This window comes from Delphinapterus leucas, chromosome 1 (genome assembly GCF_059928025.1).
Source record: "Delphinapterus leucas isolate spDelLeu-1000000601 "Yukka" chromosome 1, BTC_Dleu_Yukka2, whole genome shotgun sequence".
NCBI classification, from domain to species: domain Eukaryota; kingdom Metazoa; phylum Chordata; class Mammalia; order Artiodactyla; family Monodontidae; genus Delphinapterus; species Delphinapterus leucas.
Genome location: NC_143129.1, coordinates 182033483 through 182050535, shown reverse-complemented (window position 1 = coordinate 182050535; position 17053 = coordinate 182033483). Strand labels below are relative to the sequence as shown.

At 46.0% G+C, this 17053-nt stretch overlaps 1 protein-coding gene across 10 annotated transcripts in view; it reads right to left on the bottom strand.

Moving 5' to 3' along the window:
• Positions 1 to 17053, bottom strand: part of MTOR (mechanistic target of rapamycin kinase) — a 117362-nt gene that overhangs the window by 38307 nt on the left and 62002 nt on the right. For all 10 annotated transcript variants that reach the window (XR_016389009.1, XR_016389010.1, XM_089901306.1 and 7 more), the window contains exons 29-30: positions 3341 to 3416; positions 154 to 293 (exon numbers count right to left, since the gene is read on the bottom strand). Coding sequence is in view for 8 of the 10 variants with exons in the window: in XM_089901306.1 (XP_089757432.1) it covers positions 154 to 293; positions 3341 to 3416 (216 nt within the window). In the remaining 2 variants the exon portion in view is untranslated. The remainder of the gene's footprint in view (positions 1 to 153; positions 294 to 3340; positions 3417 to 17053) is intronic.

The following is a 17053-nucleotide window of genomic DNA, read 5'->3' as shown; positions in this document are numbered from 1 at the left end:
GCACTGCAACAGAACAGAGAGAGAAACACTCCAAAGTGATAGATGATTCCTGGGAAAATAACCAAGTGAAACAAAAATGAGAGTCTTAGATGAGAACTCTGGTTGGGAGAAGCATTTCAAATGCAACTCGGCCATCATCCCGTTACAGCTTACCATTCCCCCAAGGCCTCGAGGCAGCGCATGCGGCCCAGCATCAGCTCTGGGTCATCCTTGTTGGTGTCCATTTTCTTATCGTAGGCCACAAGAGCATCCTCCCACTCATGCAGTTTCTCATACCAGGTAGCCTGGATCTCCTGGCAAGTGGAAAAGAAAGAGGACTGTTGGGAGGCACAGAGAACACAGGGGTACATTTTTCAATCCACAGACTCTCTTTCCCGAGTGTGCTGTGCTGTACGCGTGACACTTCACCCATCACCGTTTGCCTTGGCTTTGACTGAAAAGAACTCCAGAATATCCGGAGGTATGTTTGGTGACAGTGGGAATGCTGGTTCCTTGGCACAGTGATGGAACAACCCTGGGATAATCTGAGAGCAGATGTCAGGCTGTGCTTTCCCCCCGTCACTTCCAGCCCAGACACAGAAGCCAGCAGAACTCCAGCATGTGGGGATACAAAGACAGAGGAAATCATTTAGGACGGCAGGAAGCCCCGACCAGGGCTCCTATAAGGATGCTAAGGCCTTGATCTGCTGGAATGCTGACAGTGGGCCACATGGCAGGGGTGGCAGCTGCTTTCCGGATGAGGCCAGAAAGACCAGGTCACATCTGCATATCTGCTGGAGGAAAACCACTCGCTTTTTAAAAGCTCTCGATTCTCTGCGTTTCTTAATGCATTTTTAAACTTTCAGGAAATAATAATTTAAAATACAATATAATACTGCCAGTTAAAATTCTTTGGAAAAACCTTCCTCCCTTCTTCTAGAGTCTCCCCCATCCAATGTTCCCTCCTGCTTAGCACTTGGCAGCTTTACCAGTGGCAGGGGCCAAAGGACGGGTTCCGTTACCCGGCAGATGGCGCGCCACGCTGCAGTTCAGTGTCGGCCACGTGAATGAGCGGTACTGCAGTCTAGAAGCTGCAGACTACGGCTCTCTGAATGGCCCGGGGACTGTTTGCCCTCCATCTGCCTCCACCAGACATCTGCCTCTGTCTGCCCTCCATCTGCCTCCACCTCAGTCTGTCTTCTGGGCTTCTTCATTACCAGCTTGGTAAACGACCATTTCTCTACTGGGCCAGGGGAGTGGCTCTCCAGGGATTTATTTAACAACAGTACGATCCTGCAGTGGAATTTGTATGATACAATGCAGGGCCCACATTTGCTTCCCCCATTACCTTTCTCTCCTTTCTAAATGAAAGTCTTATTTGAGCAGCACGTACACTAACAGCTACTGTGTGCTAAGCTCTCTGACAGAATCTTTTCTCCTTGAACCTCTGTAAGGAGGTCATTTCTATTTTAGGGAGCTAACTTGTGCCTGCTTCCCCTCGTGTGTTTTCAGCAGAGCCAGCCCCCTCTACTTCCCCAGGCCTAATTCTGCGGCCACAACAGCCCGTTCCCCAATGTCCATGTACAATGAGGTTTGCCAAAATGGACTCTGTGGAGGGTAGAACCGCCTAAGCTCCATTTCCCAAGCTCGTCTAGAATCATGCCGCTCTACTATGCCTAAATATGAAAGCAAAAACTTAACAGAGAAAACAGTGACTGCAGAGACTGTACAATTAAAAACTCTGAAATTAAAGAGTAACACTGGTAAACTTCCCATTTTGAATTTCTATACTGGGTGGAAAAGAAACAAAGGCTCATGACTAATGTATGGCACACACTCAGTATGAACAGGCAGAAAGTAGAGGGAGTGGCGTATGGAGCAGGTCACGTAGGGGGCAGGATATTTTGAACTGCAACAGATTTCAGAAACTATAAGGTTTAAGCAATGAATCCCACAAAATTCTAATGAGATTGCTGTTACCTAAACTGCGCTGAAAAGGGCAGGTCCTGCCAAGAAAAAGCAATCACTGTCGAGCTTGATGTGACTCAGCCACCTAAATATAACAGAAAATCCACCACAGGTTTAGCAGCCACCCTGGAGCAATGGCCACCTTTAGAACCTGGAGACGGGGGAACTCTTCATTTAAGGTTGGTACTCTGAGCCACCGGGGTATAAAATCGCCTGAATACCAGATGTTTGTGGAATCCTTGTTTCAATTACTGCGGTCTAAGCGCTAAGGATATCACAGGAGAGGACATCTCTGGGTGGAGTACATGAAGTGCCCTCTTTGCTGACCTTCTTCCCTCTGCAAACAAGGATTGTGGCAAAGATGGATGAGACACAGTCCCTTCTGTTTTGTCATCTGGAGATGCTTTCTTAGTCTAGTCATAGATACGTGCTCAAGATGGCAAAATATTCCCTGAAAGGTTTCAGCCCCGTTGAACAGCCCTTGTAGAAGGCAAAAGCCCGTGAAGTAGTCACTTTTCTTCACTCTAACACACTGGGCTCTTGATTAAGGCAGACTGGAGTAAGTGACCTACTTGACTAATAAAAGGTTCCTCACCAAATATATGGACCCAGAACTTCCTGACCTTCCAGGAAGTCAATGTTAAGTTGATTAAGTCGATGCCTTATATATGGTTTGGAGTTACCAAAGCACTCTCCCAGGACTACAGAGAGTAACGGAATCATTTTAATATCAGTTGGGCAAAGATGGCAGGAGGCAAGAAGCTATATAAGCAATAATGAAATGGAACAATCCCTCAATACCAGGTATAAATTATGGCATATTTTTTTCTGGAGAATTACCCATGGTTTCCTCTGAAGTAGGTACTAAGCCTTAACTATGGGCCAGTGGCAATGCTGGCTGTCACAGAGGACACAAAGACAACTCTGGTCAGGGTTAAACACCTGGGCTCTGACACCAGACTGCCCGGGGTTCAAGTCCTGGCTCTGCCACTTATTCACTGTCAGCTCAGGTAAGGTTGTTATCCTGCTGGGACCACAGTCTCCTCATCTGTAAAATGGGATAACAATAGTACACATTCAAAGGGTTCCTGTGAGGACTGAATTAGATGAAGTACATAAAGCACATAGCAAAGGGCTAGGCGCATGCTGAGAGTCTGATAAATACAAGTTATTACTATTTTTTAGATTCTGCCCTCACGATCTCTGTTCAGCTTGAATACACTCCATACAGCCACTGTCTCCTTCAACCTCAAGATATAGGTAAGTCAGCATCAGATTTTTAACAATTGGCAAAAAAACAGAAAAGGAAAGTAACTTTCTTAAGGTCGTGGCTTAGTGCCTCCCTAGCCAGGTGGCTACCTCTTGCTCTTCTAAAAGGAATGAGGCAACTTACCAGCTCTCCGAAGTGTTTCATGGCATATTCTAATACCCCGGCAGCTGCCTCTGGCTGCTGTAGCTTATTATTAATGCTGGGAAAACAAAAGGAATAGGTGGTTACACTCAGCATGTCAGAGGGTGGGAGGTGCAGGGTCATTTGTGGGCAGATGGCTCACCAGCATGCTGGGGACAATGTCTTACAGATGTAGAAAGAGCATCAATTATCTATTACCACCCAGAAAGCTCGGCCTGAATGATTTCATCTTGATCTCATACTCCTAATTTTGAAGGGGCCACATTTGGTGGACAGGAGGCCTTGCCTGCTCTGGGGCCCTTCCTCCAAGCAGCAGACTGGTTTCCTCTCAGATATCATACGTCAGGCAGCACATGTCTGTTTTTTAACTAGAAACCCTGGCTCCAGAACCGTTCCTGTTGTAGAACACAACCAGATGAGGTACCTCTGAACTTTTAACTCTTACTTCTTCTCATCAGTTGCCCTTGGTGATAAGAATAACCAAAATGAATAAAAATCATCAGGCTCTGTGGGTGACAAACAAGTGGCACTGAGGCTGGGTCATCCACGTCAATGACAGAGAACCCAGCAACAGTCTTGACTGCTCCCCTGACAGGGCCCATCTCTTTCAAATTCAGATGTTTCCCTGGTCCCTTTTCAAAGACCAAGCCCTCCCTCTGCAGCAGGCTGTGAAGGGATCGCATCCCAAGTCACTTGCCTGGTCTCTCTGGCAGAGAGATGCTTTTCTTAACAACACACAACTTTGCTGATGTCATCTGTGTGCAGCATATGGCCAGTTGGGGCTGGAGAACTGTAAGTGTATTGGGGCAACTGGGCAGGAAAGCTGGAAGGCTTGCTGCCTGAAGTTGGTTCATCAGAGAGGCTGTGAAGAGGTCCTGAAAGTAGGGGAGCTGCAAGGCTCAGACCCTTGTTCCAATAGGGACCTATGTAAGAGGGTAAGCAGCAACTAACCCAACACTAAACCTAAGCTTGAGTTATGCAAAGAAGAGAGGGAGGGAGCAGGCTTGAGAAAACCACAGGACAACAACGACTACATCTGTTCATAGGCAGGGAGCAAAATGTGACAGACCACCTTGGGAGTCTAGACTGGGTGTCCAAGCTCAAGGCTCCAGGCTCTGCAACCAGAGGCGAAAGTAACTGCACAGACATCCCTCTCCTTTATTTATAGGAGTAGATGGGCAACCTTGTGTGGGATCTACTGGGCGGACTGTTTGGTGCTTCTGTGTGGGTCCCAAGCAAAGCAATGAGCCCAAATGTTCTCCGTAAGTTTTCTGCTGCAGGATTCAGAAATATTTTTAATTTCAAAGTGAAGCTGTAACATCATGGTCCTTTAGGAAGCCCTATGAGAGTTTTTCTAAGCTGAGAATGAAAAGCCAAGTCCAAAGGGACTAATTCCACTGCATGCTCATTGTGAAGCAGTTTCCCATTCCTCTTGGCCTCTAAGTCAGGTTCTCAGCTTTGTTGCTCACTCACATAGGGCTGGGTAAACCATATTAATAATTAATATTACTGGGTATAGATTTGTGATAATCTAGCTCCTTGAGCCCAAATAAAGATTTTGGAAGCACAAGAAGGCAGGAAAAAAGAAAGCCAGTATATATTCTATATATTATACTCAAATATGTAATATATCATATGTAACTATATATAGTAATATAGTCTATATATTATTTTTAGTCCTAATGTGGACTATTGGGATGGCCCTGGTAGGAATATAAAGTGTTCTGATGAGGAAGATAAGGAAAGTGTTTCTTGCCTGAACCAAAAGAAGTTAACTCTAAGAATCAGACATAAAAATCCAGGAGTTCTAATAACTGTCTTCCAGTCCTATGCTCTGGAACATACTCTAATTTTCAAGAACAAATTATAAACATTACCAAAACTTGCCTCACTCTGGGGAATAAAGCAACACAAAAACAAAAGCAAGCAAAAGTCCTCCCCCCCCCCACTCGCCCATTTGTTATACATAAAAAGGAGAATTTTACAAGAAACTGATCAAAATCAGGAAGTTGTGACTTGAGACTTCAGAGGAGAAATACAAATTTTACCTTAATGTTGCTATGGCTTTGATATACCTCCTCTAAGGACAGACCAACACAGCTCTGCAAACTTAAAAAGAAAACTCATCACATGGCCCCAACTCCTTTAAGAGAAAGTCCACGTAAGTCACCCGCACAGAACTCCCCGCTTGAATATGTGTGGGAGCAGGTGAGGATGCAGACAGCCCCGTGGGAAGGAAAGAGGGGCTGGGCTCACTGCGGACCCACACTGACCAGGCCTCGATCAATGGCCAGGAAAACCGGGGGTGCACCTTGAGATGCATGACAAGCTCTTGTCCAACAGTAAGGACAGTCACTGAAAAAATGACAACTTTGACTAAATGGACTAAAACAAACCCATGAAAAATGAGTGGGAGCAGAGAGAAAGGGTCCCTTTGATAAATTAAGTTCTGGTTTGAGGACCTCAAAGTAAAGGAGATTGTACACACCTACTTTCGACTGTTCAGAGAGGAGAGATTTCAAGTTACCCAGCTGCTCTCATCCTGTTTATTCTTTCCTCCTCCCTGTTTGCATTCTTCTTTCCTGTAGAACTTTCTCCCTAAATGCATTTCTTTCTTCTTTCCTTCCGTGGAGTCTCCCATGTGTGCCTACAAGGCTGCTGGAGAACGCAACTGCAGGGGCTGAGGCTCTCGAGGTTCTCCTGGTGCTCGAGAGAGTCTACCATCTTGTTTGGGACCTTAACTTTTTCTCCTTCCTCCACGGCTTCTGGCACTCCATCACGAGAGGCAATGGATTATAATAACAACAAAAAGATACCTAAATTTACTGAGGGCTCACTGTAGGTGCCAGGCACTACGCTGATTACTGCTGATACATGTCATCTTAACCCTACGAGGTAGACATTATTAACACTCCCATTTTACGTATAAGGAAACCGTGGCCCAGCCGGTCATCCTTTCCCTGCGAAATTGTACCATTAAAAGGATCTGAAGTAATAACTAAGGGTACAGCTCTGCGGTGGGAGAGAAGCGTGTCAGCTGTCTACTCTCGGCATCAGTGGGCCTGAGCAAATACGTGTAAAATAAGTGACTGAAAGCATGGCATGGGACGTTTCCATGAGCGACCTCTGTATATAATCTGCTGTACGGGAAAAAGGAGCTGTAATGCACCTTCCCTTTAGCTTCCTCACCCATACCACGGCTAACACCCTGCTCTGACCCCTAAGCTCCCGTTTCCTATTTTTTTATTTCCTTTCAGAAGCCACTGGCAACGCCTCCACACCTCCCAGCAGGACAGTCAGCATGCGGCCACAGGCAGCTTGTTCGAGGCTGCCAGGCTTACAGACAGAGCGCAGGCTGCAAAGTGGGGGATGAATAAGCCTCTGTGGAAACTCAGAAGTTCCCAGCTACTAATGCCCCAATCTCCTGCTTGCTTGGGTGACACAAGACTGTCTGTTCAAATACTCCCTTTTTAAACTCAGATGTGGTTTTATGAGACTGAAGGGAGAGACTGTATGTGTGGCTCATGTGCAGAAACCACCTTTGCTCAAAAGGCCCCCTAATGAGGAGCTCTCGTTTTATGGGGCAGCTGGGAGTTTTCTACAGCCCGTTCAATAAACGCTCCCTTGTGTGCCCCGGGGTCTTTCCGTATTAATGCTGGAGGCTTATAAAGGGCAAACTGTTCAAAGCTCAGCCCAACAGCAGAGGAGTGCTTAACAACACAAACCAGGCCTCACCGACGCTAACAAACAAGTGTAGAGAGATGGAGGCTTAGGCAGCAACGTGCCCACGACAATAGCGCACAGGATGACAGGTCAACCAGATAGCCTGTCTCCTCTCCACGCTCACCAAGGCCAGAAGGAAAAGATGGCTGCGGCACAAGAATTTCTAGGCTAGTGGATCCCGTCCCAGTGCTGTCTTGGCATGGGTGTTGGGGTAGATTTGTATCCTACTTCACTGCGCAGTGAGAACATCCAGTTGAGCTCTTGTATAGTTGCGAGGCGACAGAGCAAACAGAAGCTGCCTACCCACAGAATAAAACGCAGAGCCCACAAATAAACCTGGTGTTAGAAATACAATGAAGAGAGACAGACAGGGAAACACAATGAATTAGGATATCAAGAGGGGAAAAGGCAATTATTCAGACATATTCACTCATTCATTCCCCACCTCCCCTCCCTCACTCCAAGATTTAATTTTTATTAAAGGAAGCTGAGTTGAAGAGCTTGAAACTGGGAAATTCTTGGCAATTGAGGGAAACACTTTTTAGAATTGAGTCGAATTAACAAATAAGAATAAGATATGGCCTCAATGCCTCCTACACCAAACAGATTACACCAGGCATCTTTTCTCCACTATCCAAAACTCTCTTTCCAGACGTAGGGAAAGTGTGTAAGCTGAGTAAGGGACTCAGACGTGAAGGAGCTTCTCATTGCCTTGGTGCGTTCCTTGTCCGAAAGCGATGGCTGAGAAGCTAGTGCTGGGAGTGGGGACTGTTTACTTCCCCGTGACTCACCTCTTCAATCTTTTCCTCAGTGCTTTTCACAGGCAAGTGGTGACCAGTCTCACTGAGGATGAGACTGAAGAAACAGCGGGTCATTAACTGCTCCACATCCTAACTAATGCTGACCCACTAGCAAACCAACAGGAGGGTCTCTGGCTCGGCATCCAAATGCCACTCTTACTACCTGAAGGGAAACCTGAGGAACTGTGTTGTTTCCTAAGTCATTGCTCTTTGGGCTTCTGGACTGGTGTCAAATCCAATGTCATCTGGCCTGGTAATTCCTCATGGTACGGCTCACTTGGTTATCGACCTCATCTCTTAGCCTTGGTGCCTCGATGACCTTCGGCTACTAAGAGCAAAGTGATGCAGGATAACTCAACACGAGCTGGAGCCCACTGGAAAGCCGGTCACACGAGGAGCATCTGCAGTCACATCTGGGGGACTACTCAGGCTTTCCTAGTGCTCGCATCAGGAATTTACGAGAACGTCATGCACTTGCTTCCCAAATGGCTCTGGGCCTTCTCTCTCCTATTTCTAGTGCAGTCTACATTTTATTTGGTTCTCTGTCAAGTAAAAATACTCTGAATACCCTTGGTGCTGGGCTGGTGACACATGCAACACAGCTGACAGCGGACCTGGGCGGGTCTGGCTGAGGAGCTCCTGAAGAGCCAAGTTGAGGCCCAGATGGACCCTGCTTTGTATCAAGCAGTATATCAAGCAGTCTTTTTTTTTTTTAATGAATTTTTTCTGTTGCTTTATCTTTTTTAATTAATGCACTTTTTTTTTTTTTGCGGGCCTCTCACTGTTGTGGTCTCTCCCGTTGCGGAGCACAGGCTCCGGACGCGCAGGCTCAGTGGCCATGGCTCACGGGCCCAGCCGCTCCGTGGCATGTGGGATCTTCCCAGACCGGGGCACGAACCCGTGTCCCCTGCATCGGCAGGCAGACTCTCAACCACTGAGCCACCAGGGAAGCCCTAATTAATGCACTTTAAAAAAATTAATTAATTAATTTATTTTTGGCTACGTTGGGTCTTCATTGCTGCACGTGGGCTTTTTATAGTTGCGGAGAGCAGGGGCCACTCTTTGTTGCGGTGCGTGGGCTTCACATTGCGGTGGCTTCTTTTGTTACTGAGCTCTAGGCGCGCGGGCTTCAGTAGTTGTGGCACGTGGGCTCAGCAGTTGTGGCTCACAGGCTCTAGAGTACAGGCTCAGTAGTTGTGGCACACGGGCTTAGTTGTTCTGCGGCATGCGGGATCTTCCCGGATCAGGGCTTGAACCCGTGTCTCCTGCATTGGCAGGCGGACTCTTAATCACTGTGCCACCAGAGAAGTCCCCCAAGCAGTCTTTCTTATTTCTCTTATAGAGCGGTAGCTGCTTCTGTCCATCCCTGTTACTTCTTCCAGCACCAAGACTTAGCTCTGTGTCCAACGGATGATTAAAAACAAAACATCTTGATTCCTGTACAGAGCCAGGAAGATCCAGGATTGGTGGGGCCCTGATGTCTTTTCATCAAGCAGTTCCCCTGGGACTCTGGGGAGCTCAAGGGTGTGACAGTCTCTTTTCAAGCAGGACAGCAGTGAAGACAGAAGGCAACGTGAGAACATCCGAAATGTACAGCGGAGAAAGGTGGTGAGGGGTAATTCAAACGCAGGTGGGTAGGGAGAGCGAAGGGGTAGGGAGAGCGAAGGGGGCTGGCAGGCCTTAGGGTCCCCCCCTTAAAGCCACAGTCAGGGCATGAAGATAGCACCCCAGGGTCTGGCAGGACAAACTTTCCTTTCTTGCTTCAGAAACTTAGGAAGAGTAAATTTACTCCTTTTCTACATATTAAGAAAAGGAGGCTGGCCTCATTACACGGTTTCAAAGCTGGGACATTTGGTGTCCTTGGCACCCTCAGGGACCTAAGGCACCAAGACAAAAAAAATCTGGTGCAAGAGAGGTGGGTGGACTGCCTTGGACAATCACACGGGTTCCTGACATCTCAGACCACAGTGGCTTAAGGATAATGAGCTCTTACTTTGTCTTCACCCTTTCCTTTGTCTGCTCACAGTGTAAATGACATGTCTGTCATAATATCTAGAAGACTTGCCAGATCTGTATGTGAGAAAGTGGGGCCTTAAGAATAAAAAAGATAGAATGCTAACAACTGTGTAGATTAGGGAAAGGAGAGACAAAAACTATCTTTTCGAGACTGGTAGGAGGAAGTATATCTTTTTTTTTTTAATTAAGAAAAAGTGGGGGGAGGGAAGTTCACCACGATATTAGAATGTTACTTTTGCCCATGTATATTCTGTATAAATACATATTTTATACACAGTGCTAGCTAGAGTGATCATACAGCTTTGGATTCTGCTCTTTCACATATCACAGGCATTTCCTACTTTATCCGGAGTCTTCATAATTATTTTTATTTATTTATTTATTTTTCTTTTGCGGTACGCAGGCCTCTCACTGTTGCGGCCTCTCCCGTTGCGGAGCACAGGCTCCGGACGCGCTGGCTCAGCGGCCATGGCTCACGGGCGCAGCCGCTCCGCGGCACGTGGGATCTTCCCGGACCGGGGCACGAACCCGTGTCCCCTGCATCGGCAGGCGGACTCTCAACCACTGCGCCACCAGGGAAGCCCCTTCATAATTATTTTTAACAGCTGCATAAGAATGTCACCCTGCTGCTGGATGGCACGTACGAACCCGTCTCGTGGGCGCACCCTCGTGGCCGGGTGAGAGCAGCACTAGTTAAGCCACCAGGGCGCCAGGAGAGCGGCAGGAGCTCCCACTCTCTGCTCACAGGCGGTCTGTCCCGTAGACGCCTTCAGGGTCAGCCCTGGGAAGCAGAGCGGCCTCCCTGAGGATAAGCACAGTGCCCGGCAACAAGCAGGGCAAGCGGTCCCATTTCACCCATCACCTCCACGCCCCTCCTGGCTGAATGCGGGGCCCGGGCTCCCCAGCACAACCAGAGTAAGGCACTGAGAGGTCGCGGAGACCTGGAGTGTCAAAGCACACGATTTGTGCTGGCCGGGTTTCCAGCCCAGGGGCCTGTCAGAGGCGTGCTGTAAAAATGATGAATGGCTGTCACATTTCCAAGGCCCCGGCTGATTTAGGGAGCCGCTGGCATGCGCATCAGTCCCAGCATGTCAGCCAGTTAATTACTGCCAACTTTATCTTTCTTGTCAACACTTCCTGACAAATTGGCCATTATCTCTTTATTCTACAACAGTGAGCACTGCTCCTTTTCTGGTGATGCCTGGAGGTTTTTCTCCTCCTTTCTGCTTCTTCATATCCAGAGTGAAATGAAGAGCTCTGAGAGAGGCGATCAGGAAGAAGAAGCTGTCAGGAAACAACAAAGCGGGGAGGGCTGACAGACTGAAGCCCAAAGCTTATTTTCAACTACCTTGACTCAAAATAGAGTTGATATTTTGGGTAAAATCCTGATTTCTTGGCTTCTGCATGTCCAAGAGCTCTGACTCAGTCTATTATGTGGATGAAGTTGGGAAACAAAAATTCAATGACCCGGCATCCAGTGACTCGGCAGCTTTGAACTCTCCACACTTATAATCGTGTGAGCAGATGTGCGCTGGCCTTGTACTCCAGTACCGAGTTAGGCCACGTTGTAGAAATACTGATGCCCATTCTGGGATCAGGAAAAGGAAAAAATATGCCTACCTTTTTAGTTAAGGAAAAGCTGACAGACGAGGAACATAACATACTGTAATTGAATCACCAAGATTCATAGCCAATGAGATGTCCAAAAGAATCTGGAGAGATCAATGGTGTTACCACTGATACATTTCATTGTCACTGGGACAGACTGTGTCAGAGGTGGCCATGGGGCACCTACCGTATTTCATCAATTCTAAGAGGTACACTTTAACAGCTCTGAAACCATGATACAGCTTATAATTCAAGGTTTCAGAGTGCTGTGACCCAGTTTAATTGCCAGCAGTTTGTTCCCCCTCGCAGTGGTACATGAAAGTCAGAAGCAGCTTTGCTAACTCACCGTAAGAGTGGTCCCACTAAATCTCCAGCCATTCCTGAGGATGAGCTAGACGCAGTGGAGGAGCAGAGGTTAACTACTGACCGACAGCAAGCGGCACCCTTTAGAATGGTCTTGGGTTACAAGGAAAGACCCTCTGTCCTTTTGGTCAGCTTTAGGAGAAACCCCAGGACTCTTTGTACAACTCCTCACTCATGGTCAGCTTTCTGCACTGAAAAGCAGCTTTCCTTGGAGTTTGTAAGATGCCCTATACAGGCAAGCTGTTGTAAACTGAACCTGTAAGAAGTCTTTAGAGCAGCCAGAAATAAATTTAAGCTCTACTGATGACTGGTGAGGGACTTGGCCTCTTGGGTAATGGCTGGATGTAAAAGGGCATTAAAGAAAAAGATGGGGCTAAAAAGAAAGATATAATCTGTGCTTGTGCTCGGGCTACAAAGGGGTTTCCTCCATCTGCACACTCTTTGCTGCTTGGAGCTTTTCTACAGGGGTATGGATTCCTCGAGGCACACTGGCACTTTTGAAGGCAGCATGAGTCCAGACGTTTGGAATGTGTTTTTACTGAGAAGTGCGAAGCTTTGAGCAAATCCTTCCCCTCTGGACAGAGCGTTTTCTCTTCCAGCAGAGGTGTGGGAAAAGAACAAGACTGTGTACCTTTTCTGGAAGCCTGGAAACAACTGTAAAAGGTGGGCTCATGCTTCCAAGCAACGCAAGAGACACCTTGGGAACATGTGTTTAGAATTAAGACACAGAGTGGGTTTGTTCGTCCATCTAGCCCCTTGCCTGTAGGCTGTAAAGCCCAGTCACCCTCACTGTTAATTGGTTGCTCAGGCACAAACTGGTTCAATTTCTTTAACATTCTCAAAGAGTTACAGGCCATTTCCCATTAGTGCTGCCTAAGTCAGGGAGGCTAAGACCCAGGCTGAAGGGAAGCTCCTCAGTCCCAGGGCGACTGCACATAGACTTGAAATCTTGTCCTGCACCCCGGCAGGAATCCGTCTTTGGCTAAGAGTGGTTTTTTGCAATTGCAATGTAATGGGTGTTTGATTTCCCTTTGGAGACAGACAAGATTTGTTGGGTTCCTGGATTAATTACGGGGAATACAGCTGCCCAGAGACATGACATGTTACTTTCTGTGTTCTGTCTTCAACATGAGCTGCTGCATGTGGCCCCTCAGGCCGTGATAAGGATTAACCGACAGGTCGATGCAGGGTCAAGTTATCGGATATGCCATTCATACAGGCCTCCAGAATCAACGGCGGGGGTGGGGGGCTGGGGGGTACAAAACCCTACCACAATGCTCTGTGGCCCTCTCACTCGTCTTCATATGTAAAGAAACAGGGGTGAGATGCAAATCGATGGTTTCCAGGGATACAAAGTGATCATACAATCAGGCTGCTACCTCAAGCTACTGGTTAAAAAAAAGAAGGCTGAACCAAATGATCTCAACTCTTCCAGTTCTCACTCTCTTTGATTCTATAACTAAAATCTATGGAAGAAAATGTTAAAGCAGGAGAGAAGGCAATCCCCTGCAATGAAGGACTCACCATGATAAAATACTGGCAATGACCATGGAGAGAGACTCTAAGTCTCCATGTCAGATGTTTATTTAGGAGAAAAGAACCTTCTGCTGGGAATTCATTCTCTCATTTGACAAGTTCCAATACAGTATCTCTTTTGTCTCAGGCTTTGTGCTAAGTGCTGGTTGCTAGAGCTACTATGGTAGATAAGACAGGTATGGTCTTTGCTTTCACAGAGCTTATAGGTCAGTGAAGTAGATATACAAAACACAAATGGAAATAAGTGCTGTGGAGTTAAACACCATGAAGAAAACAGAGCACAGAGATGGAGAATGGCACAGGGGGCTTATTTTAGATTCAGGTGGACAGGGAGGTTTTTCTGATGAAATGATAATCGATTACCTAAATATCAACACTACTTAGTATTTGCTAGATATGGACTATGTGTCAGACACAATTCAAAGTGTCTTACAGCTCATACAACTCAATAACAAAAAAACAAACAACCCAATCGAAAAACGGGCAGAAGACCTAAACAGACATTTCCCCAAAGAAGACATACAGATGGCCAATAGGCACATGAAAAGATGCTCATCGTTGCTAATTATTAGAGAAATGCAAATCAAAACTACAGTGAGGTACCACCTCACACTGGTCAGAATGACCATCATTAAAACGTCTACAAGTAAGGGACTTCCCCGGTGGCGCAGTGGTTAAGAATCCGCCTGCCAAGGCAGGGGACACAGTTTCGATCCCTGGTCCGGGAAGATCCCACATGCCACAGAGCAACTAAGCCTGTGTGCCACAAGTACTGAGCCTGTGCTCTAGAGTCCATGAGACATAACTACTGAGCCTGCATGCCACAACTACTGAAGCCCATGCGCCTAGAGCCCATGCTCCGCAACAAGAGAAGCCACCACAATGAGAAGCCCACGCACAGCAACAAAGAGTAGCCCCTGCTCGACGCAACTAAGGAAAGCCCGCACACAGCAACGAAGACCCAATGCAACCAAAAGTAACTTAATTAATTAATTTTAAAAAATACTAAAAACAAACAAACAAAGGACTAGTGTTCAAAAAAAAAAAGTCTACAAATAATAAATGCTGGAGAGGGTGTGGAGAAAAGGGAACCCTCCTACACTGTTGATGGGAATGTACACTGATGCAGCCACTATGGAGGTTCCTCAAAAGACTAAAAATAGAGTTGCCATTTGATCTAGCAATCCCACTCCTGGGCATATATCCAGACGAAACTATAATTTGAAAAGATACACGCACCCCTATGTTCACAGCAGCACTATTTACAACAGCCAAGACATGGAAACAACCTAAATGTCTGCTGAGAGATGAATGGATAAAGAAGATGTGGTATATATATACACAATGGAATATTACTCAACCATAAAAAGGAATGAAATAATGCCATTTGCAGCAACATGGATGGACCTAGAGACTATCATACTAATGGAAGTAAGAAAGAGAAATACAAATACCATATGATATTGCCCATATGTGGAATCTAAAACACGACACAACACGACACATATCTACCAAACAGAAACAGACTCACAGACATAGAGAACAGATCTGTGGTTGCTAAGGGGGGGGTGTGGTGGGGGGAGGGAAAGACTGGGAGACTGGGATTAGCAGATGCAAATTATTCTTTACAGGATGGATAAACAACAACGTCCTACTGTAGAGCACAGGGAACTATATTCAATATCCTGTGATAAACCGTAATGAAAAAGAATGTGAAAAAGAATATATATATGTGTATAACTGAGTCACTTTGCTGTACAGCAGTAATTAACACAACGTTGTAAATCAACTATACTTCAATAAAATTAAAAAAAAAACAAAGTGTTTTATGTGCATTATCTATTTTTAAATAAGCTTCCTGGCTGAAGTACAACATATATACACAGGAAAGTATACACCTAATTGTACAGCTTGATAAATTATCACAAAGTGAAGATACCCTTATAACTACCACCCAGACCAAAAAACAGAACACAACACACTGCCAGCATCCCAGAAGCACCCAAGCCTTCTCCCAATCACAGCTTCCCTTCTCATCCCCAGAGGTAACAACTCATAAGAGGTAACAACTATCTCACTTCTAATACAATTGGTTAGTTTCACCAGGTTTTGAACTCTATATAAACATTCAACATTATGTTTACGAGATACATACATGTCATTGCATGCCACAGTAGTTTTGTCTTTTTACTGCTGAACACTATGTCACTGTATGAACATACCACAATTTATCTGTCTTACTGTCGATGGGGGTTTACGCTGTTTTCAGTTTGGGGCTATGGTAAGTCACATTACTACATTCCTTGTTTTTTTGGCCGCACCATGTGGCATGCGGGATCTTAGTTCCCTAACCAGGGATCGAACCCACGCCCCCTACATTGGAAGGGCGGAGTCTTAAGCACTGGACCACCAGGGAAGTCCGGACAAACATTCCTATTATGCGTCTTTGGCGCATGTGTGCTCACATTTCTGGTGGGAACAAATCTCGCAGCAGAATTGCTCGCTTACAGGGGCATGTTCCAGTCTCAGAAGATACTGACAAACTGCCACTTTACATTTCGACCAGAAGGGTATGGAAATCCCAGTTGCTCCACATCTTCGCCAACACTTGGAATTTAGTGTTTTCCATTTCAGCCATTTTGATTGGCGTGTAAGTTGCACCTTCTGGTTTATTTTTTTATTTAAAAAATTTATTTTTATTTATTTATTTTTGGTTGCGTTGGATCTTCGTTGCTATGTGTGGGCTTTCTCTAGTTGCGGTGAGCAGGGGCTACTCTTTGTTGTGGTGTGGCAGGTTTCTCAGTGTGGTGGCTTCTCTTGTTGCAGAGCACGGGCTCTAGGCACGCAGGCTTCAGTAGTTGTGGCTCGCGGGCTCAGTAGTTGTGGCGCACGGGCTTAGTTGCTCTGCGGCATGTGGGATCTTCCCAGACCAGGGCTCGAACCCGTGTCCCTTGCACTGACAGGCGGATTCTTAACCACTGCGCCACCAGGGAAGTCTTGCACCGTATAGTTTAAATTTGAGTTTCCATAATGACTAATGAGCCTGAGCAGTCTTTCATGTGTCGACTGGCCTTGTGGACATAATCTTTTGTGAAATAAGTACCTGTTCACATCTCTTGCCAATGCTTTAATTGGCTAACTTTTGTTTGTTTGTTAGGAGTTCTATATATGCTCTGGATACAGTATACACAGAAGTATGTACTGGAATACCTTCTTGCCTTTTTACTTTCTTCATGGTGTTTTCCAGTGAAAAGAAATGACTCCTTTTATTGCATTTGATGTTTTCCTTTATGGTCAGTGTTTTTCAAATCTTGTTTAAGAAATCTTTGCTTATCCCAAGATGCTGAAGATAATCTCCTATGTTATCTTCTAGAAGCCCTACTGTTTTCCGATTTAGAATTTAAATCTCCTGGACTTGAGGTTTTGGGTGTGGTATGGGGTAAGGGTCAAGAACCTTTATCCCCCCATAAGGCTATCTAGCCTACCCAGAGGAACTCACTGTTCTATAGTGGTACCTTGTCATAAATCAAGGGTTCATATATGTGTGGGTCTGTTTCTGGACATTCAAATCTGCTCCATTTATCTATTTGTCTATCCTTGTGCCAATACTACGTTGCCTTAATTACTTACTGTAGCTTTAAGATAAATC